Genomic DNA, 21,717 nt, shown 5'->3' with positions numbered 1-21,717 from the left:
GAGAGAGAGAGAGAGAGAGAGAGAGAGAGAGAGAAAGAAAGGCAGGCAGTCAGCTTCCCCCAGCCCTGTTTTGTTTTCTCTAATTGGTCCTGGGGGAGGCGAGGGAATTGGACAGAGGCTGGGCCAGGCGAGCTGGGCTGCCTTTAATTGGCTCCTTTTTTTAACTGGAGGGGAATCAAACAGGAGAGCGAGCGACAACGGGTGGGAGAGCGAGAGACCGAACGAGGAGACGCGAGGAGGAGGGAGGAGGAAGGGAGGGAGGGAGGCGGGAGGAGAGCGGAATGAAAACCTCGGAGGGGCGAAAAAGCAGCACAGCAAAGCCCAAGTTGCTGAGCGAGCGGAGCGCTTCTGCGACCCGGAGCCGAGCGGCCGCCGCGCCTAGGAGCCCGGCCCGGCCCCGCCCGCTCTGGGCCCCCGCAGGCCAAGGCCGCCGGGCGGGGGCGGGGACGACCAACTTGGGGTGCGGCGCAGCCCCGCTCTCCCGAGAGCTCGGAGCCCGGGAGCGCCACGGCCGCGGCCAGACGGCGGGAGAGGAGCGAGGCGAGCGGAGGCGGCTAGCGGCGCCCGCGCCGCAGCCCCGGCCTGGGGGAGAGCGCGAATATTTTTCAAAAGACTCAAACTTTCCTCCTTTCCCTGTTGTCTGGGGCCCCTCTTGCCTGGAATTGCTCTCCAGATTCCCGCGGGGCGCCGGGCTGCTATTCCTCCCCCGGGTTTCTCGGCGACTCGGCTAACTTCACGGACCCGGGGACCCGCGGCACTCGTCCCTCGGCCGAACCCAGCCCGCGCTGCTCCCCGGATCAGGAGGGCCGGACCCGGGGCTCCTTCGCCGCAGCGAGTGCGTTCAGCCCGGCCCCCTGAGTCGGGCCGCTGAGCCCACGGCCGCGGCCGCAGGTCTGGAAACAGCGGATTAACTCGAGCGGAGCCCCAGCCTCCCCGACTCCGCTCCGCTGAGGGGCGGCCCCAGTGCCGGGAAACGACAAGTTTGTCAGTCGTCCGTGGCCTGTTGGATCGAAGCACCGCCGCCGCCGCCGAGAGGTCCCCGGCGCCCAGCATCCCGCGCGGACAGCCCTGGGGACCCGCGGCGACTCGGCGGCCGGGCTCCTTGGGTCGGGGCGCTGGCTGCTGTGCCGGGCGCGCGGAGGCACCCGGGGCTGGGCCAGCGCCCCCTGCGTCCCCACGCGGTCAGCGACCCCGCCGGAGGAGAAACCCGGGTCTCCGCTACCTCCGCCTCTTCAATCTCCTGGTCTTCGTCGCCACTCTCTCTGTCACCTCTCAGGGAAAGGGGGGGACATAGGGGCGTCGCGGGGCCCCGGCGAATGCGCCCCCCGCCGCCTCTCGGGCTGCGCCGCCTCGCGGGGATGAAGCACCGGCCGTGAAGATGGAGGTGACCTGCCTTCTACTTCTGGCGCTGATCCCCTTCCACTGCCGGGGACAAGGAGTCTACGGTAAGAGCCCGCGTCCCGCTCCACCTTGGCTTAGCCCCGCGCGGAAACTTTGCAAGAGGCGCAAAGTGCGCGCTGCCGGGGTTTGGTGGAGACCTCGACTCGGACTCTGGAGTGGATGCCCGCGTCCCCGCCCTCTCCAGGGCGCGAGGAGACCGAGCTAGCGGCTTCGGAACACAGGGGCGGGTCGTAGGGTCTGGTATGAAGCCGGGATGTCAGGGGGAGGTACCCACTTTCCCACACCCTGCTAGAGGCGGGAATGATTAGGAACCCTTGAGAGCACCCGGTCGGCTCGGGAGACCCGGACAGACCCAGGCCAGGACTGGTGCAGCGACTTGCACCGAAAGCTCGTCCTGGCTCGGCCTTCGGAGTGGAAGCCAAGCGATGCATGAGCCGGAGTTGCCGCGCGGCTTGCGGGTGAGCCGGCTGTCAGCACCGCGGTCGGGCGGCGGGCTCGCCTTCCCCGCTGTTGCTGCGGCTTCGCTTCTTCTACTCACGGCTTGACAGCCTGATCAGGATGCCGACGTTCCCTGGCTCCGGCGCCTACGACCCGGGCATCCCTTTTCGGACCTTCCCTGAACCAGTTCTTCCCGTCTCCGGTTCCTAGCTACAAACCCCAGCCCCACCTTCCTTCTTCCTGCGCGCACACACAGACACATTCAGCCACCATCCCCAGAAAACGCAAACACGGCACGCACCCACCGGGATACGTGTCCAAACTCTGCCTCCTGCCACGCAGCCTTGCTCCTGCGTCCGCATGTCTCGCTCTGGTTTCCAAGGGAGACTCTGGTTACCCCTTCCGCCTTCCATCCTGTGGGTTTTCCCAGGGAAGGCCCCCGGGGCAGGCATCATCCAGTCAGTCACCTGGCTCAGCCTCCCGCAGTGCCTTAACCCCACAGCACTGAAAGTCATTCTCAGGGGCCCAGTGGCCGTTACTTTGCTTTCTCTTGACTACAGGATGGCTTGTCCAGGTCCCTTTTTAGTGATGTGTGGCTGGGGCGGGCAGGATTCTCTCTCTCCTTTTCTGTTGGGTGGAGGGACTAATGATTCCTCTTTTAGATCCAGGGGAGTCTGACCTGTTCTTTGTGGGGTGGTATAGGCACTGACTACTGGCTGCCAGCCTCAGGTGCTGAGGCTAAAGCACCCTGGAGGGTGCCTGGCCATCTGCTTGTGCCTGGCAAGAGGAAGGGGTGTCCTGAAGGGTGTCTGGGAGGTGACATGCTCCTGGCCCTACCCACCTAGCTGGCTTGGGCTTAATTCTCTGGTAAGACTAGCCCAGGCATCTGGCCAAACTCTGCTTCTTAATTAGTTTGTGTGTGTCTTACTGCATGGCCCCTCACAGAGGCCAGCAAAGGCAGGAAAGAATGCAGCAGGGACTGGGAGAGGCTGGGTTTTAGGGAGGAGGCCACAGGGCAGGTCCTGGAGGCCTTGGCCTCTCCAGGGCAGATGAGGATGCCAGTAGACTGGGGTTTCTCTTTCTTCTTTCTCCCCAAGTCTTCTTTCTCCCCAAGTCAAAGTGCCTAAGAGAGGTGCTGCTGAGGTCTTTGCCTTCTCAACACAGCCCTGGGGCTGGGGAGGGTGATGGAGAGCCCTTCCTGCATGCTGCTGTCCTCCACCCTACCCTCCTTCCCTGTGCCATTGCGTGCATTTGGCAAGATCCATTCCTGGTCATGCCTGTCCTCTATCCCCTCCAGCTTCTCTAACCTTCTCTAGGTTGCTTGGGGCTCATCTTCAGGAGGTTCCTCTGTTCCTAGTCTAGTAAACCCAGCAATGAGAGTGGGATTTGGAGTCAGGGGCAGTGGTCTCTGTGGACCCTCATTTCAGAGTACTCTAGGGCCAGGATTCAGCCATAGGCTTATATATACCCTTTTCTCTGTGTTTTCTCCCCTCCCTTCTGTACCTAGGTCCCAGTTGCTCTCACTCAGAGCCAATCAAAATGGGCTGGGTGTGCTGGGCCCAAGGGCGACATGGGTGACCTAGGCATGGGTGACATGCCACTTTTCCTTTGAGAGCTTGGCTTCAGGCAGTGTTGAGGCCTCAGGGGAATTGCTGGGTTTAAAAGTCTTTATTGAGGTGGATGAAGGCGGGAGAAGATTTAGGAGGAGGAGGAGGATGACAGGAGGTCGCTGAGTTCCTTGTGATGCTAGAATCTTTGGCCAGATTCAGCAGAAGGGAGGATCTCTGTAGGACCAGGACTGGCTTAAGAAGTAGGTCAAAGATCTGGGACTAGTTCTTCTGGCCCCCTCCCCAGCAGTCTTTCTGTACCCGCAAAGCAGAATAAACGGCATGAGAGTGAAGGCGGCACGTAGGGACCAGGGATGGCCACTCCAGCCCGGCATTGCATCCAGCACCCAGCATGGTCCCCGTCACAACAGCAGGAGCTCGGCAGGTATTTGTTGAATGAAGAAAGGGCCATAGTTGGGGGCAGGCTGGAAATTCTTTCTCCATGAGAAGCCTCTCTAGGACTTGGTTTCCAGCAGGGCAGTGGGGCATTGTTTAAGGGTCTCTGCTTAGGGCGAGTCACAGAGTCCCAGCCTGCAGCCCTAGAAGAGAGAAGAGGCTAGAAGCCTAGTGTTGCCCTGGCACTGGGGAGGGAGGCAGCAGGTCTAATTCAAGACATAGGAGAAAAATGTGTATCCTGAGGAGGGATCCCCTGCCCCTGCCCCTCTGCCCCCAGGCTTGTGTCGATAAGGGAGGGGCTGAACAGAGGGGAGGAAGACGAGCAGGCAGTGGAGGGCAAACCTGATGGCATTCGGCCTAGACTGTGTATCTCTGTGAGGCTGGTAGGAGGTCGGTGCCTAGAACCCTATGTCCTGCTTCCCACTGAGGTCCACCACCTGCCCTAGGATCCATGGTCTGCAATAGGGTTGGGGAGGCGGCACTCTCAGTTTGGCCAGGTGGCTTTGTTCTTCTTTAGGGCACAGATGCTACAACAGCCAAGTGCTGGACCAGATGGTCCATTTGGAGCTGGTTCTCCCTCCCTCCCTCGCCTCCCAATCTCCTGGCCCAGTTTGTTGTCCTCTGGGGTGGATCCTGTAATCTGTTTTCTGGCAAGCCAGGGGGCTGGGCTGGGCTGGCCCCAGTGGCCTAGTTCTGGGGCAAAGGCAGTAGCCAAGTGATGGAAGAGGAATATCTTGCATGCGGATAGCATCCGGGAACACCCCGCCTTCTGTCCTGGCTTCTCCTCCTCTCATAGCAGTTGGACCACAGGTCAGTGGGATTCCTCTCCCTTACAAAAACATAACAAACCCCTGAATCATTTAATATGCAGAAGTGGGAATTGACATTATCCTTAAGACAGGTTGTTTGCAACTTACTGGTGGAAGTCAAAATATTTCACCAAAGGTGTCATCAGAAACTACTATCCTATGCTAATTTTTGTAGGAACATGAAGACAGATGTTGAATAATTTGACAAGAGCAACATAGCTTACAGAATTATCACCAAATCCGTTTTTTTCCCCTCCTCTGGGGAGTACGGAGAAGGAATTTCAGGAAGTGAGTGTCCCAGTGTCGTCTCCTGGGTGTTGATCTGGGTGTGGGTACTTGAGGTTTTTCACTGGAGTTCCTATCCCATGCCTTGAAACTTTGGTTCCCTGGGGCTAACAGAGGCTTGGGGTTCTCCTGATGTCCTCAAGAAGCTCTGTGCTTCTGTTCTTTCTTTCTTCTCACTTACAGAAATTGCACAAGCGAGGGAGAGCACCTTGTGTCCACAAATCCAAGCTGCTTTGTTTGCTTTGCTGGCGTTACCTCCCCACCCCAAGTTGATTTTGGCCCCTTAGCCAGCCTGAGGGCTCCCCAGACCCTTGGCGTCAGGCTGGAGAGCCCCCGCCTTAGGGTCAAGATTCTCATGACGTCCCGTCCTACATTACAGGATGAAATCTGCGCTTCATCGTTGGGCGGGGACTCTAGGTCAGGGGAGGAGGTCGGTTAGAGGGGATTTTATTAGCAAGAAAGCATCCTTGAGGGGGTGGGCAGGGGATAGCTGAGAGCTACTTGGCTTGGCCTGGCTGTGAGCTGCTGGGGCCAAGGTGGTAAAGCCTCATTTAGAGCCTGGCATATTAGCTCTGCTTTGCTGGAACATGGAGGGACAGGCTTGGGGGGGAAGCGGGGTGGAATCTGTAGGCAGAATGGAGGGAGCTAATCACAGCCGCCAAGGCCCGGCAAATGAATGATGCAGGAAATCAATACCTGGGGGCGGGAGTGGAAATCCGGGCAGTGGTAGCAGCCCCAGCTTCTCCCAGCTGCCCAGGAGGCATGGGGGGAGGGCCTGGGAGGAGTGAGACAGAGGCAGGAATGTGGAAGACACCCCCACCCCAAATGCCACTGTCCCCGTGTCCCTGCCACTCCCCCGCCACCCCTCACTTTCATCTCATGGCTGCACTCATGGAAGGTTAACTAGGAGATGACCCACCCGGTGAAGACAGAGGACCTAGGAGATGGAGTCTTGGGCTGTCACTCCTGGAAGAGCCCTGCCTCACCTCCCACCTCTGGACACCTGAGCCTCACACGGTCCTAGGTCCCCGGTGTGTGTGTGTAACTGCCTAGGGGCCCTGCCCTGTGCGGCTGCTGCTGCCGTTCCAGATGTGGCCAGCAGGGGGAGGGCTTGGCCGCCACATTGCTTCTTGCCTTTCCTGGGCTCCCGTGGGCCTCACCCTATCTAAGGGATGAGTTATGCTCATTCCGCAACCTGGGGCTGAAAAGGGCTCCTTAGGGCCTTCTGGAATTCCAAGCCTCCCTCCAGCTCCCACGTACCCACCCCCGTGTCCCTAGGCACCTGCCCATGGCCAAAGCCACACTTGCTGTGATCTCAGATGAATCAGGTTTTCCCTAGGTCCCAGCTGGATGCTGGGGCTCAGCTTAGCCTAGTGGGCTCTTGCTCTGGTAAGGCTGTGGCAGGGGGAATGGGGGTGCTTGTGCCCATGCAGAAACGCCTCTGTATAAACCTGGCACATGGCCCCTCTTCTGCATCTTCTCCCCGTGGTCAGAAGACCCTGCTTTGCAAGCATATATCTGCTGCTAGAAGGTACTATGTACCAAGGGGCTTCTCTGGCATTTAAATGCTGATACAGGAGGCAAGAGCAAGGCTTAGCTCAAAGGAATGAATATTTTTGTTTTTCAACAATGAAATCTCATTTTTCCTCAAGTCTATGAATAACACCATGAGTAACTGCTGTGAGTAACATAGTGCTCTTTGCAAAACAATCAAGGAATACATAAAAGTATAAAGAAAGCAAGCAAACCTCACTTGATAACCCACCATTCCTTTGGTCATGGTTTTTTCAGGCATCCTTTTGTGTGAGGGGGAATGAACCTGTTAGGGAGGATTGTTGGTTAGAACAACAATCCCTTATAAGCGTGTAAGTGCCACATGACTTACCAGGCATTTTCATGCCTCTGCAGCCTTTGCTTCCATGACATTCTGAGAGGTCAGCACAGGGGGTACTATTGTCTCCATTGAACAGATAAGAAAACTGAGGTTCCAAGAGTTTTAGTGACCTGCTCAACATTGCACAGCTGGTAAGAAGTAGCGTTAACACTCAGTCCCACTGGATCGTCTGATTTGCAGGGAAGGAAAGCAGTGTGGTGTTCTTTTCACTCATCATTCATTAAATGTTTACTGAGCCTCTAACTTGAGCAAGACCCAGTTCTGGGCATTGGCAGGGCTACTGAGATGAATAAGATGGAAGGTGAAGGGGAATCACATGAAAGATGGGGGAAGATTTTGATAAATGTCATGTAACAAGGGCAGATAAAAGGTTGTGAGAATTTGAAGGGTGAAGTAATTGCTTCCAAGGCCTTGTAGAAAAGGGAGCATTTGAACTGGCCTTGACAAATAGAAGTAAGGATTGAGAGGGGCATTCCTGGTGGAGGGCAGAGTGTGGCAAACGCCTGGAAGCTAAGGAACCCAAGTGTGTGAGGAGTTCGTGAGCTGTTCAGTTGTGCTGGAGCATGAGCTGAAAGGGAATTGGGGCTGTTAGGGCTGGAACAGTAAAGGAATTTTTTTTTTTTTTTGAGATGGAGTCTCACTCTGACTCCCAGGCTGGAGTGCAGTGCCATGATCTCAGCTCACTGCAACCTCTGCTTCCCAGATTCAAGCAATTCTCCTGCCTCAGCCTCCTGAGTAGCTGGGACTACAGGCACACTCCACCACGCCCAGCTAATTTTTGTATTTTTAGTAGAGATAGGATTTCACTGTGTTAGCCAGGATGGTCTCGATCTCCTGACCTCGTGATCTGCCCGCCTTGGCCTCCCAAAGTGCTGGGATTACAGGTGTGAGCCACTGCGCTGGGCCAGGAATAATATTAAACATTGCTAACATTGACTGTCCAATCTGCGGTCATGAGTATTCTTTATCTTCAGTCTCATCACAACTCCTTGAGAAAGTCATTTATCAGTCCCTTGTCCAAGTGGCAGACCTGGACTTGAACCCAGAACTGCTCATTGCAAAGCTGTAAGGAGGATGTCAAACAGGGAGCTGGGTTGATGCAAGCCATATTATGGGCTAGTAGCCATGCCACTATGTGTGGGAAGAGGCCATGCTGGACAGACTGTCAGGCGGCTTTGCAGTTGTCCAGGGGAGTCATAGGGAGCTTTGTGGGCTTGTGCAGTAGGTATGTTCCAGGCAGAGGAATAGCCACTGCAAAGGCCCTGGAGTAGGAACCTGCCTGGCCTGTTGGAGCAACAGTGAGGAGTCCAGTGTGGCTGGAGCAGCATGAGCCAGGGGGAGGGGAGTAGAAGGTGGGGCCAGAGAGTTAGTAGGTCCAATTGTTTGGAGCCTTGAAAGCTATGAAAAGACTCTGGATTTTGTTCTGCATGAGATAGGGGACGATGGCAGGGTTTTGAGCAGAGAAGAGACATGAACTGACACCTTTTTAATAGAACCGTTCTGGCTGCCATGTAGAGAATAGATGGTAGGGGTTTGAGGATGGAGGAAGGGAACCAGTTAGAGGCTGTTGCAAAAGGCAAGACACAAGATTGTACCATCATTAAGTACTGAAAGTGTATGGAAAGAGTTCAGGCAAGGAATAGGAGCTGCAAATGGCTCTGAGATTTGGAGCTGGGAGACTTGGCACACAGTGATAACAGGTTGAACAAAGGCCACTGGAAGTCAGACAGGTTTGGGGAAATGAAGTAGTTAAGAGCCTCGACTTCTGCATAAGAAACCTGGGTCTGAATCCCAGCTCTGCCCCAGACTAACTGTTAAAGCCCAAGAAGTTACATCTGCTTTCTAAGCCGTGGCTTCTCCACTTGTCAGATGGAGATCATCGTATTCACTGTGTGAGTTTGTGATGAGATGGTGCCTAAGAAGCTCTGAGCACAGTGCCTGGCACGTCGCAAGGCCTCGGTAAATAGTTTTAGTGACAATGTGAGTGAAATTTTGAACTTCATGGGATTCTGGTGCTGGAACGTCTTGGGGGGATATTGACAAATCGGGTGGACATGAGCACTGAGCTCAGGACAAACATCAACTCAGGAGAGGTAGATCTGCACATCTGGATTTATGTCTGCAGAAGCATGTGGGTTGAAACCATGAGGTGGAATAAAATTGCCAGGGATTAGAGAGTAGAGAGAAGGGATTGGGCTGAGGCCAGAGCCCTGGGGAGCACCAACGTTTAGGGGGCAGGAGGAGGCCTGAGAGGGGACGTGGACCGGAAATTCTGTGGCAGAGTCTGTGAGAGGAGGAGGCGCAATGAGAAAGGGACACCGGGGAACTGGGGAGCTCGGGGCAGCTGCAGCACAGAGTGGGGATCCTCAAACTTTCCTGTGCTCAAGTCTCCCCTGGGATCTTGTGGAAATGCAGATTCTGATTCAGCGGGGCTGGGGCTGGGCTGAGATTCTGTGTGAATCTGGGTGGTGCCCATACTGCTAGACTGGGGATTTCGTTACGCATAATGAGGGCTTCAAGTAAGAAGACTGGACTCAGGTTGGAGGGCCAGGTGGGCAGCCTACTGCCTCTGAGGGTCCTTGCCCAGTGGCCTCGTCTCTCTGAGCCTCAGTTTCCCCATGTGAAGACTGATTCAGGCACACTTACCTCTTGGGATTACAGAGAAGCCCAGGAGTGATAGCACTTTGTAAACTTGAAGGTGAACTATGAGGACTCTGTTTCACGAGCGCAGAGGGGGTGGCAGGCAGATGGCAGGGAGCTCCGGGTGTGGGTGGCATGTTGCAACAGGAGGTATAGGCTGCGCTTTTGAGAAATGTGGAAGTCCAGGGAGGCTGGAATAGCAGCTCCCCTTCCCCAAACCCAGCCTTTTGCCTGTGAAAGGCTGGAGCTGCAGGGGTGGGTGACCTTGGTGGCTGGGTGGTGGCTTGAGCAGGCTCAAGGGCACTGCTTGGCTGGCTTTGAAGATTCCACCCCAGGCTCTTCTTGGTTCCTTTCCAGTCCCAGAAACTCAGCCGAGATACGTTAATTATCTGGAGGACTGGAAGCTGTGTGGAGAAGTGGTTCTCAGCCCTGGCGCATGTCAGAACCACCTGGAGAGCTTTTTCAACAACAGATGCCCGGCCCCACCCCGGGCCTCCTGAATCAGAAACCCTGCAGGTGGCATCAAGGCATCTGTGGTTGTAAGAGCTGTTTAGATGATTCTTAGGCACAGCTGGTATAGACGGTGTGTCTGAAAAAGCCAGGCCAAAACAGATGTCTTCTTCCCTTGGACTTTCTGAGGGCATTTCCTGGTTTTCCAGGTCACTGCCCAAGCCTAGTTTCAACCAAGTTCATCTGAACCTGGAGTCTTAGGGAAAAAAAAAAAATCCACTGATTATTTTCTAAACTGTGAGCAGGGAGACTTTCTAGTTTAATGGTGCTAACTGGAAGGTCCAGGCCAAGAATTTGGGAGACTGGCCCCTCTTCTGGCTTCTAACCAAGGGACTTCCAGTCCCAAACCTAGAGAGATGAAGGAGTCTCCTTCAGAAACACAGTTTTCTTTGATTTTTAATAGGTAAATTATGGTACCTTTTTGAAATGTGGCCCTTTTGTTTATTCTCTTTCCTGTTTGGTTAAGAATAAAGTGAGGCCAGGTGCTGTGGCTCACACTTGTAATCCTAGCACATTGGGAGGCTGAGATGGGAGGATCACTTGAACCCAGGAGTTCCAGACCAGCCTGGGCAACATAGTGAGACTCTGTCTCTATTACAAAAAAGAAGAATGAAAATTTCAGAGCTGGAGAACAAAGTAGCAATTCAATGTAAAACCAGCAAAATTTATTTTATTTGAGACAGGGTCTCACTCTGTCTTACAGGGTGGAGTACAGTGGTGTGATCATAGCTCACTGCAGCCTCGATCTCCTGGGCTTGGGCAATCCTCCCACCTCAGCCTCATGAGAAAGTGGGACTATGGGCATGCACCACCATGCCCGGCTAATTTCTTTTTTAAGTAGAGATGGAGGTCTCACTATGTTGCCCAGGCCGCAAAGGTTGGGAACCCTGCCTTTTAACATTTTGCCTCAAGGTCACCAAAAGGCTGATGGGGTTCAGCCATCATGACACATTCCAGGAAGGAAGACAGCGGGAACTTTCAAAAGGCAGGCCTGTCCGCTGAGTCTGCTGTCTTTAAGGAGCTTTCCCAGAAACACCCTACAGTGACTTCTGCTTACATCTTACTGGCCATTCTTAACTTCAAGGGAGGCTGAGAAATAGGGTTTTTTTTAGATGGGCACATTCCCATCTGAAAAAATATCTGTATTCTGTTAGAAAGAAAGGGAAGTGGGTATTGTGTGGGTAATGAGCAGTCTTTGCCACAAACACCCATTTTAGGGGCAGTTGGTATTTCTTGAATGAGAGGGGATTTAGATAAATGTGAATGACTGCTCTCCTCCTCACCCACCCCACTCTGCCAGCCTATCCTCACCTCGCCCCACTCTGCCAGCCTAGCTCAGGTAGGGGTGGGGGGCGGGGGGTCCTGGCTGCTCTGAAGATGCCCAGAAGACCTGAGAGAAGACAGAGACCCAGAGAGGGGAGGTGGCTTGCTTGGGTCACTCAGACATTCAAGTGAGAGTGCCACCAGCTTCCCGTCTGCCAGCGAGCCAGATGCTGTCTGTTCACACGTCCATGGCATTGTTGATTTCTACCGGTTGGTACCTCTCTACTAGCAGGTGTCTCCTTTCAGTCCCAACAGCAGAACAGCTCTGTGGTTCCAGAAAAAGCAGCCTCCTGATTTCTAGGAACAGAAACGGCTGGGCTGTGTGAGAGGCTCTGGTCCGGAGGTGATCTAACTCATCTTTCTGCCTCTCAGCAGGCCCACACCCGCGTGAGACCAAGCAGCCCCACTGCTGTTTTCTCAGTGTCTCTGGTCCTTCATTTTGGGAAGTTCTTCCCATTGACCTTATTTCAACTTGCTGTAACAATTTATCAGAAAGAAAGATTCAGGAACCGAGACCTCTGAGTTGAACTTGAGTAACTCCTTGGCCCTGAGACTCTCCCCAAGTGATTCTTTGTTTTTTTTTTTTTTAATTTTTTGAGATAGAGTCTCACTCTGTTGCCTAGGCTGGAGTACAGTGGCACCATCTCAGCTTACTGCAATCTCTGTCTCCCGGGTTCAAGTGCCTCAGCTTTTAAGTAGTTGGGATTACAGGCGTGTGCGACTGCACCCAGTTAACTTTTTGTATTTTTGTAGAGATGAGATTTTGCCATGTTGCCCAGGCTGGCCTCGAACTCCTGATCTCAAGCAATATGCCCGCCTTGGCCTCCCAAAGTGCTCAGATTACAGGTGTGAGCCACTGTGCCCGGCTGCCAAGTGATTCTTTAGAAACTCGTGATGAAGGCATTTCCCCCATCTCTGAGAGGGATACTGGGCAGATAGAGATGGGGAAATGAATTGAATTTCAGTGGCCTCATCTACTTGGGTTTGATTCCAGTGTTCCAGTAAATTGCAGAGGTCCTTGAGGAGGCCAGGTTACCTTCTGGCAAGATACATAAAGCCCACAAGGCAAGCTGAAGTTCTGTGTGGTGGCAAGACCTGAATTCACTTTTCTTTCTGGAATAAGACCACAGGGTAGACACAGAGAAGGCCATGAGGAAGGGCACAAGGGTATGGCAAGGAGTCAGCTTAGCTGCCAGCCAGTGGCCTTCGATGACCCAAAAACAGATCTTCCAGATTGATCGCAGGAAGAAACTGAGACCACAGAAGGCAAGTGGCTTGTCAAGGGCACACAGCAATTAGGTGCCAAGGCTGAAGTTAAAAGCCATGTCAAAGGACTTTCTATAGCTGGATCTTTCTCATTCTCTTGTGTTACCTCTCAGGCTTAGGAGAATCCAGGACATGTCTGCATGGCGTTTATAAGCTCATTGTGTGCCCACATCTCTATAATCCTTCCCCCTCCCCTGTGAACCTCATTTCTTATTCTCAGACCTCATTGTATCCAGACTACAGAAGCTGGGGCTCATTCTGGGTCTAGAACTCTAGTTAGATGTTAGAGGCCCTTATCGGAAATGTCGGGGCACCCCCCACCCTTGTGGGTGGGAGGGTGAGCCTACTTGGTAGTGTGAACTGGAGGTTGCTGCCAGTCTCCACCGGGTCCAACATCTTGTCACACTGCCTACAAGTTCCACTTTAGAGTTATTAACAAGTTAGCTGGCAGAAGCACTGCCACTGTTTCCAGAAGGTTACTTTGGGAATACCCAGCAGCCCTAAGCCTTCTCCCCATGGCACAGGTTGGTTGATCAGATGAGTTGGATCTTGAGCCATGAGATTCAGGCAAGGAGGTTTCCAGGAGAGGGATGGGTGGAGGAAGAGGATGATGGTGGGGTATTTGATATGTGTGTAGAGGGGTCGTTGGGCAATATGTGGACTCTGTGTTGTGGCCATGTGAGAAATTTCATAGTGGACACTATGGACAGTCAAAACACACTTGGACTCATAGTCTTAGTTTGGGTTCCCCCAGAAGTAGACTCAGATAAGCAGCTGAATGCTGTAATTATGTGGGAGGTAAGTCCAGGAAACTCTGGGAGAGGAATGGGGAAGCGAGACAGGGAAGCAAAGGAAGCCAATGAAAGATGCCTTATCAAGTCAGTTACATCGGTGTCCCGTGGGGGAACTCTGGTACACTGTGAAACACACACTTCAGAGTTATCCCACCATGGGGTGAGGGAACTGGGGCATGTATACACCCACCCTGTATCTATCATTGGATGAGGCTGCTTCTGGGGGTGTTAATTCCCGGTACTCCTAAACCACTGCACACACAGGCAGTGCAAGCTCTAGTGGCCAGAGATGGCCCTCAGGCAGAGAGGTGCCCGCAGGCATTGGCAATTGGGAGTTGGCTGGTGGTGCACTGAAGTGTTTAGGAAAGGGGGTGCAGGTGGGGCAGCAACAGTCTGTATTACATCTTGCCTAAGCCATGGTCTTGCTTTTTCAGAGCCAACCTGCTGTGTGGAGCTCTTTGTTTTTAGATCTCATGTTCTGGGCTGCGTGTACAAGCTTCCATTCCAGGCTGAAAACTCTTCCCCTGCAGCCACCAGACCTGCGCACTGCTCATTTGCTTCCTTGGATTTTGTGGTCAGAATCCAAGTGTGTCGATTTCTCCAAGACTCTCCTGATATAATTCAGGCTCTCCCAGAAGGATGCCTTATACCTGCGGAGGACGGGGTTGAGCATCACTAAGGACACACCCAGAATCTACAGGGTCCTTTGGGCATTGCCATGAGAGGCACCGTGTTCTCCATCCCACTGAATTTAAAACCAACATAGAGGTGGGGACAGTCTAGCCTAGAAGACCACTCCTTCTCCCTGTAGACAGGATTCTGGGTGAAACAATTGTTAGGGGTCAGAGAGTAGTAAGGTCGACTGCATTCTGTCTACTTCCCTGCCCAGGAGCCAAGCCATGGGCTATGACCAGAGTGGCCTGCACCCCTGAATATACCTGAGCCTCATGAGTCTGGCTCAGAGCAGCACTTCCACCCTGTTGTATATTTATCTCTTCTCTAATAACTGGGACCTGAGATTAATTAATTCAATATTTATTGAACCCCCGCTATGTGCCAGACTCTGTTCTAGGTGCTGAGGATACAGCAGAGAGCAAGAAAGAGATGATCTAGAATCACAGACTCATAGAGTGACAGAGCCGGGGTGAATCTTAGGGAAAATCTCATCATTTGTCGGGAGAGAAATCTGAAGCCCAGAGAAAGCAAGAGAAGTTCTCAGGCCACACAGCAGAGAGGGGGCTCAGCCTGGAATCATGGAAGGTCAGAGGTAATGGGCTTAGAGGTTGCCTGTTTCTACCTGCTCAATTTTTGTTGTTGTTGTTTTTGTTTGTTTGTTTTTTGAGGCGGAGTCTCTCTCTGTCGCCCAGGCTGAAGTGCAATGGCATGATCTTGGCTCACTGCAATCTCTGCCTCTTGGGTTCAAGGAATTCTCCCTCCTCAACCTCCTGAGTAGCCGGGATTACAGGCACCCGCTACCACACCCAGCTAATTCTGTATTTCTAGTAGAGACAGGGTTTCACCATGTTGGCCAGGCTGGTCTCGGACTCCTGACCTCAGGTGATCCACCCGCCTCGGCCTCCCAAAGTGCTGGGATTACAGGTGTGAGCCACTGCGCCCAGCCTACCTGCTCAGTTTTTAGAGGCAGAAACCAATGGTCAGAGGTGAAGGGTCTCACCAAGCTGGTGGCCCTGCTGTATCTGCCAGTGAATACTCTCTTCTCTTCCACATCCATCTCCCAAGCCAGATCTAGATTCTCATTTCCTGAGGGATGTGTATATGTGATGTGGGCAAGGGCAGTAGGCAGGGGACATGAGTACTTTGTTTTTGATCAAGCCATGCACCTCCTTTACTGTGCCTGCTGGCAAAGTGGCCTCAAGTGATACTAGGAAGAGCTTGCTACTGAGGGATGCCCTGATATGCTCAAAGCACTGACACCCTTGTCTGGTTCACTCCCTCCTTTCTGGGGACTTCAGGGAGCAGGGGCTGCAAAGTCTGGCTGGGGTGAGGGTGGGCTTCATCCCCTCATTGTCCCCTCCCCGTCTTCTGTTGGAGATCAGTGCGTATGTGTATCTGTGTATGGGGGCCACTGGTATGAGATAAACTTCTCTCACTGGGTATGTCAACAGAAGCCGTAATATATTCCTCAAATTCTCTCTGCCTCATGCGAGTGCACATTATTTGTATTTTTTGTGCATGTAATATACGATGGCATGTGTGTACTGTAGGTGTGTATAAGTGTGACGATGTTGCACAAAAAAAGCGTATGTATGTGCAGGGAACTATGTATATGTGTGGTGGGGGGCCTGCAGACCTCTTTGGGGGCTTCTCTGGGTCCACTTTTATATCACTGCCCTCCAGATGGCCTTTGCCTTGGTTGCAAGGCAGGGGGTGGGCATGGGCATCCAGCATCCTGGGTCATCAGTCAGGGGCTTATGTCCAGCCTGGGTATGACCCCACCACCCTTCCCAGGAGACCTGAAGTGGGGAGCAGGGCCGAAGCTGGCCTGGAGCTCCTGGCTAATTTTCCTGGCCTCGATCGATCCAGCAGCTTCTCCTGAGTCTATTAGCAGTCCGCAAGTGAAAATATCCCCCATCGCGAGCCCTGACCTGAGACAGGGAGGAATCCATAGCAATTTGTTCAAACAGAGGAAAGCGTTTCCCTCTGATTTGTATTCCAATTTATTCCAGGCAGGAAGGGGGTCAGGGTAGGAGGGCAAACCCAGGCACTGCCAGAGCTAGCCCCAGACCCGTCCCCTTTAACCCCCCATGCCAGCCTGGGTGGCAGCTGGACCTGCCCAGGGTTCCTGGGGGCGGGGGGCTGAGGAGGAAGGGTGGACCCCAGTAGGGGACAGGGAGGGAGGTCCGCCAGCCTTCCCGGCAGGCCCTGCTTGGCTGGAGAGCTCAGTTGTGGATTTGGTTTTCACAAAACACAAAGCCGCCTGGTCGGAGCCTCTCTCCCAGGCACTGGGGCCTGCGCCAGGTGTGCGCTCACCCGCTGCACCTGTGCCAGATTGGGGGCTGGGCTGGGTGTGTGGAGACAGTGGCCCCAGCTGGGCCGAGTGGCAGGGGGGCTGCTGAGGCCCAGAGGGGAGCTGGCACCTTTGAAAAGTGCTGGTGCAGCGTGGAGAGCTCCAGCACGGCCTTCCGATCCAGTGCTCATGCTTCCTTCTTAGCCTGAACAAACTGGGGCTCTCTGGTGTCCTAACCAGGGACTCTTTTGAGCACCTACACTAGTTACAATTCTGGCTGTATTAAGTCCATGCTGTTTGCCGGTCACTGGACTAGTGCTGCTGCGTGTCTAGTGCTTGCAGGGTCTGGTCTTCATCTGCCTCAGTTTCCTCACTGGTGTTCCTCCCACCCTCTGCATACCTCGGTCACCTCCTTCATGCATCTCTGCTCAACCCTTCTCACTTCCTCTTGGGAGGTGCTTCTCCCTTCTAAGGGTAACCCTAGTGGCTAAGGGTCTCAGGGCTGATGCCTCTGAGAAAGCTGGCTTCCTTTCTCCCAGATTGCTTCCTTTGGCCCCACCTTGCCTTCCCCGTCAGGGCGCAGGCCTCCACAGAGTGCCATGGCAGCTGGATAGGAGGATTCTGGGAAGGGTCAGGCAAGTGGTCCCACACAGCTCACCTTCCGTCCCCACCTTTGCCTTCCCTGGTGTGTTAGCGCCCCCCGGGGAGGGGAGTAACCCGAGAAGTTCTTCACACTGAGGTGTCAGCAACTAGCAGCTCTGAGGTCAGCTGTCGCACATGACTTGCCAGGCTCCATGACACCATCAAGATCTAATTTCAGAATCAAGTAACTAAATATAACGAAGTCGATGAATAACCATCTCTCGTCCAGGTAGGGAGGCAGTGTGGCCTGAAGGATAGGACCAGAGCCTTCTGAAACAGACCTGGGGTGGAGGTCTGCTCGGCCGCTCACTAGCCATGTGATCGTGGGCAGGTGTTGCACTGTGCCTCAGTTACCCCATGCACAAGACAGGGCTAATACTGGTACCTTCCTCAGAGGGCTGTGATAAAGGGGAAATGAGGAATGCGTGGAAAGCCATGTGCCTGGCATGTGGGAGTCAATGACCGCCGCTGTTCGGAGGAGGGTTTGCTAAGTGAGTGATTCCACCGCTGAGGCCAGGCTCAGGAAGCTGCCGCTGTCATTGGCTGAGGCACAGAGGCTGCCACCAGGGAGGCGGCATGGGAGGCTCTGTGTACAGGCACATGACACAATATTGGGACAGAGAGGGAACAAGACTGAGACCCTGGCCCAGGAGGAAGGGTAGAAGAATTCCAGTCCTCCTTCCATTTTCCGTTTGGGGAAGTTTAAAGCAAGAATCTTCCCTTTTAGCTACTGTACAGGGCTGGGAGACAGGTGTTTTGTACCAGCCCTTTACTGCCACCCACCCACTGTCCATTTCAGACCCCATTTTCCTCCCAGGGGACAGCCTCCCTCCTCCCGCATCCACAGCCCTCAGCTGTCTCCTGATAGGGGCTTTGCTGTCCCTGGCTGTGATTGAACTCTGGTCCAGTTGTCCTTCTCCATCCCCGAGTCCTTTTTTTCCCCCCAACCTACTCAATTTCAAGTCATTTACAAGTTGTTCAGAGGCTCAGCATTATAATCAGATCCTGTGGAGCCTGCCACTTATGTGGTTTCTAAAATTTTAGCCAAAAAAGGAGAGGAAACCCTTCAGTGATGGAGAAAAAATGAGAGACTACTTAAGCAAGAGGGCAGGTATTACGTTTCCCGATTTATAAATATACCTGATGCTAAATAAAATATGTTCCTAAACTTTATGTTTCCTGAACTGATGCTTGAAAAAAAAGATTTTTCATCCCTTTAAGGGATTTAATGTGCTTTTGCTCCCAGGGGTGCTCGCCTTTTGAAAAGGATACAGAAAGAGAATAAACAAGTGACTATTTAATATGCAGGATGTTGATTTGATGAGTGTTATAAACGCACAAAGCAGGGAAAGGGATTGAGTGTGATGGAGGTGAGGGCAGGCAGGCTGTCTTAAAGAGGGAGGCTAGGGGCGGCCTCTCAGAAGAGAGCTGAAGGAAGGGATGGAACAGGCTCAGGAAAGCTGGGGAAGAGCAATCCAAGCATTGGGGAGGGGGTGGGGCTGTAAGTGCAAAGGCCCTGAGGTGGGAGAGGGCCAGGCCTGCTTGAAGACTTGACAAAGAGGGCAATGTGGCTGGAGTGGGGAGGGCGGTAGAATGGGAAGTGGGGCCGGGAGCAGATGGCAGAGGGCATGGCAGGCTGTTGAAAACGCATTGGCTTTGACTCCAAGTGGGATGGGAGTCATGGCAGGGAGAGCAGAGGAGAAATGGGATCCTCTGCCTGCTCGTGGAGAACAGGATACAGCAGGCAAGGGAGGAAGCAGGGAAGACCTATCAGGAGGCTGCTGTCATAATCCAGGCAGGCCTTGGTAGTGGGGGCTAAGACTAGGGTGGCATCGCAGGGGGGCAGATTCCCGACTGGTTCTGAAGGTCAAGCCGGCAGACCTTGCTGGTGAATTGGGTGTGGGGTGTGGGAGGGGGAGAGAGGTCATGGATGACTCCCAGATTTCTGGCTGATACTTGGTTAATGGGAGACAACGTGTTCCCACTAATACAGGTGTAGGGGGGTGAGGAGTGGCTCCCAACCCTTGGGGGTACTGGGGGGCAGTGAAAGTTGGCTGCTGGAGGTCAGTGGATGGAGGGGCCATAAAGCTAATGAGGTCCTCCTTACATTTCTGCTCCCTGGTTCTTTAACCTCAGAGCTAATTTTCCTGTGGTCTCCTGGGTTGAGGCCAAGGCCTGGCCTGGAGGAATCAGGTAACTCCATATGTAGAGATGGCTTTAGGGGTTACTAGAAGTTGGGGTGCAGCACCTCTATCTCCCCCTGCAGCTGGGTGGGGTGTTTTCCATGAGCCGGAGCTCTACCCAGGGACCCACAGTGACCCGAGGTCAGGGGGGTCAGAGTCTGCCTGGCTGTGGGAGAACCCCCAGAAATGCTGTCCTTCCCTTCCTTTCTGTGCTACTATGGCCAAGGCCCCACCAGCTCTCAAGCTGCAAGATTGATTTGTTTTCATTGCTGTTATTGTTATTATTATCCACTTAAACAACTTCATAGGAAAAAAAGAAGCCCAGTGACTATCAACCATTAACCATTCATTCTAAACTCCCTGCCCACACCTGTCAATATATTTTTACATAGCGGTAAACAGTGGTCCGTTCTGCTTTCTCGGCTGACTTTATCTCCTACACACGTCTCCTGCTATTGACTGAGCCCTCAGACCTGTCACTTTAATGGCCGCAGGGCACCCCCTGCATCGATGTGCTGGAGTTCGGGTCACCGTTTCTCTGCTGCTGAGAGTTTGGGCAGGAGCCAGTTTCCCTTTCTTTTAAATAGCTCTGCCATGAATATCCTTATGTGAATTACTTTTTCCTTTTAAATTATTTCCTTGGGGCCTATTCCCCAAAGTGAGATTGCCTAATAGGTCATAGGATAGGAGCAGTTTTATGGTTCTCATTTCACACTGCCGGGTTGTGTGACAGAAAGTTTGAGCTGGTGTTGTGCACAGCCCGGCCACAATGGATTTTATCATTTTAATTTATTTTCACTGGTTTAATAGGTGCATTATGGCCTGCTTTTTAACTTCCAGTTTGCACCTCCTGAAGTCATACTTGGGTCGTTTGGCACCTAATAATAATAAGGCCTGATCTATGCAGAACTTTACAGTTTACATGATACTTTCTTAAATGTCATCTCACTTAATAAGACACTGTGAGCCTAATGTTATTGGCCTCTGTTTTATATGGAGAAATGGGGGCTTAGGCAGGTTAAGTGCTGGAGTGGAGCCTCTAACTAGTTCTTGCAGGTTTGGTCTCGTCTCGTCTCTTCTCTTCTCTTCTCTTCTCTTCTCTTCTCTTCTCTTCTCTTCTCTTCTCTTCTCTTCTCTTCTCTTCTCTTCTGTTCTCTTCTCTGTTGAGACGGAGTTTCACTGTTTTTGCCAGGGCTGGAGTGCAATGGCGCAATCTCAGCTCACTGTGACCTCCGCCTCCTGGCTTCAAGCAGTGCTCCTGCCTCAGCCTCCCGAGTAGCTGGGATTACAGGCGCAAGCCACCACACCCAGCTAATTTTGTATTTTTAGTAGAGTTGGGGTTTCACCATGTTGGCCAGGCTCGTCTTGAACTCCTGACCTCCGTAATCTACCAGCCTTGGCCTCCCAAAGTACTGGGATTACAGGTATGAGCCATCATGCCCGGCCAGGTTTGGTTGCGTTTCTATTGCACTATGTGGAAAGGACTCCCTGCCACCTATCTCTGTCCATTCTTATGTGAGGGCTCAGGGTCCCCAGATGCCCACTGCAGCCCAAATCCAGTGCCTTAGCCTCATTTTCTCCCTTTGGCCCCTACATCTGGGCCTATGCCAGAACCCCACGCTGAGCCTGCTTGAGGGTGGGGGTTGAGCCCTGTGGGCCTTGGAGAGAGCCATGTTCCATCCCTTTGCCTCACTGGGCTTTTTGATCAGGTGGTGCTTTGGGGACTTCTTGCTTTAGCAAAGCCACTGCCATCCCCACATCCTGGCCCAGGCTCTGCCTTCTGGGTTGGAGGCCTGGATCTGGCAGTGTGTCTCCAGTCCTACCCTGGTGGTGCCCTATCCCTAGTGACTGTGCTGCAGACTCCTAGAGACCGGGGGCTGTCAGGCTCCACTCTGGAATAGGAGGACCTTCTCAGAGCAGACACTCTGAAGCATGAGTCTAGTTTTATTTCAGCCCCTTCCAACTGTACTTCTAGCATATCTACTAGGCAGCATGCACTGTGCACAGGGCATTCCATTCTCAGTGGGTTTCACACTCACAATAGGGAGCCCTGTTATGTCCATTTGATAGTTAGGAAGCTAAGGCTGTAGACTAGATGGGTAAATGATTTGCCTCAAGTCACCCAGAAATTACTGTTTCCGTGGGCTTGGTTCAATAGGTATGCTTTGACAGGTGCAGGCTTGGTCAGATCTAGACCCTGGGCTGCTGCCAGGGACCGGTGCCAAGTGAATCACAGTGATGGGGTCTCCAAGACCAGCAGAGCTTGGTGGGGCTAGAACTTTCCTTTCTGGGATCCAGGAAAGGAAATTTTACATGAGTAACCATGGGTAACCCTGCTTCCATGGGTCCCACATCCCTGGGCCAGGAAGGCTCAGACATTGGGATCCTAGGAGTCATTCTCTGCCCTGATGGGTGGAAGCCACTCTTTTCCACTGTCATCTTACATATTCTCACGGGGAGAGCTTTTCCTCCCAGCGATTACTACTTTCAGCCCACCTTAATGTTCTGATCTCTCAGGATTACAAACTCCTGGTAATCCTCCAAAGTAGACCTCATTCAGT

The 21,717-nt window shown here is 53.2% G+C and overlaps 1 protein-coding gene across 3 annotated transcripts in view; it reads left to right on the top strand.

Moving 5' to 3' along the window:
- Window positions 1–273: 273 nt before the first annotated feature.
- The window catches only part of MDGA1 (MAM domain containing glycosylphosphatidylinositol anchor 1), a 63,964-nt gene continuing 42,520 nt past the window's right edge, over window positions 274–21,717 (top strand). For 2 of the 3 annotated variants that reach the window (XM_007972741.3, XM_007972739.3), the window contains exon 1: window positions 274–1,445. In XM_007972741.3, coding sequence (XP_007970932.2) covers window positions 1,379–1,445 — 67 coding nt within the window. In that variant the 5' untranslated portion in view covers window positions 274–1,378. The remainder of the gene's footprint in view (window positions 1,446–21,717) is intronic. The other variant, XM_007972740.3, reaches the window with a different exon arrangement.

This window comes from Chlorocebus sabaeus, chromosome 17 (genome assembly GCF_047675955.1).
Source record: "Chlorocebus sabaeus isolate Y175 chromosome 17, mChlSab1.0.hap1, whole genome shotgun sequence".
Lineage (NCBI taxonomy): Eukaryota > Metazoa > Chordata > Mammalia > Primates > Cercopithecidae > Chlorocebus > Chlorocebus sabaeus.
The sequence above is the reverse complement of the archived record's forward strand: the minus strand, read 5'-3'. Positions and strand labels throughout refer to the sequence as shown.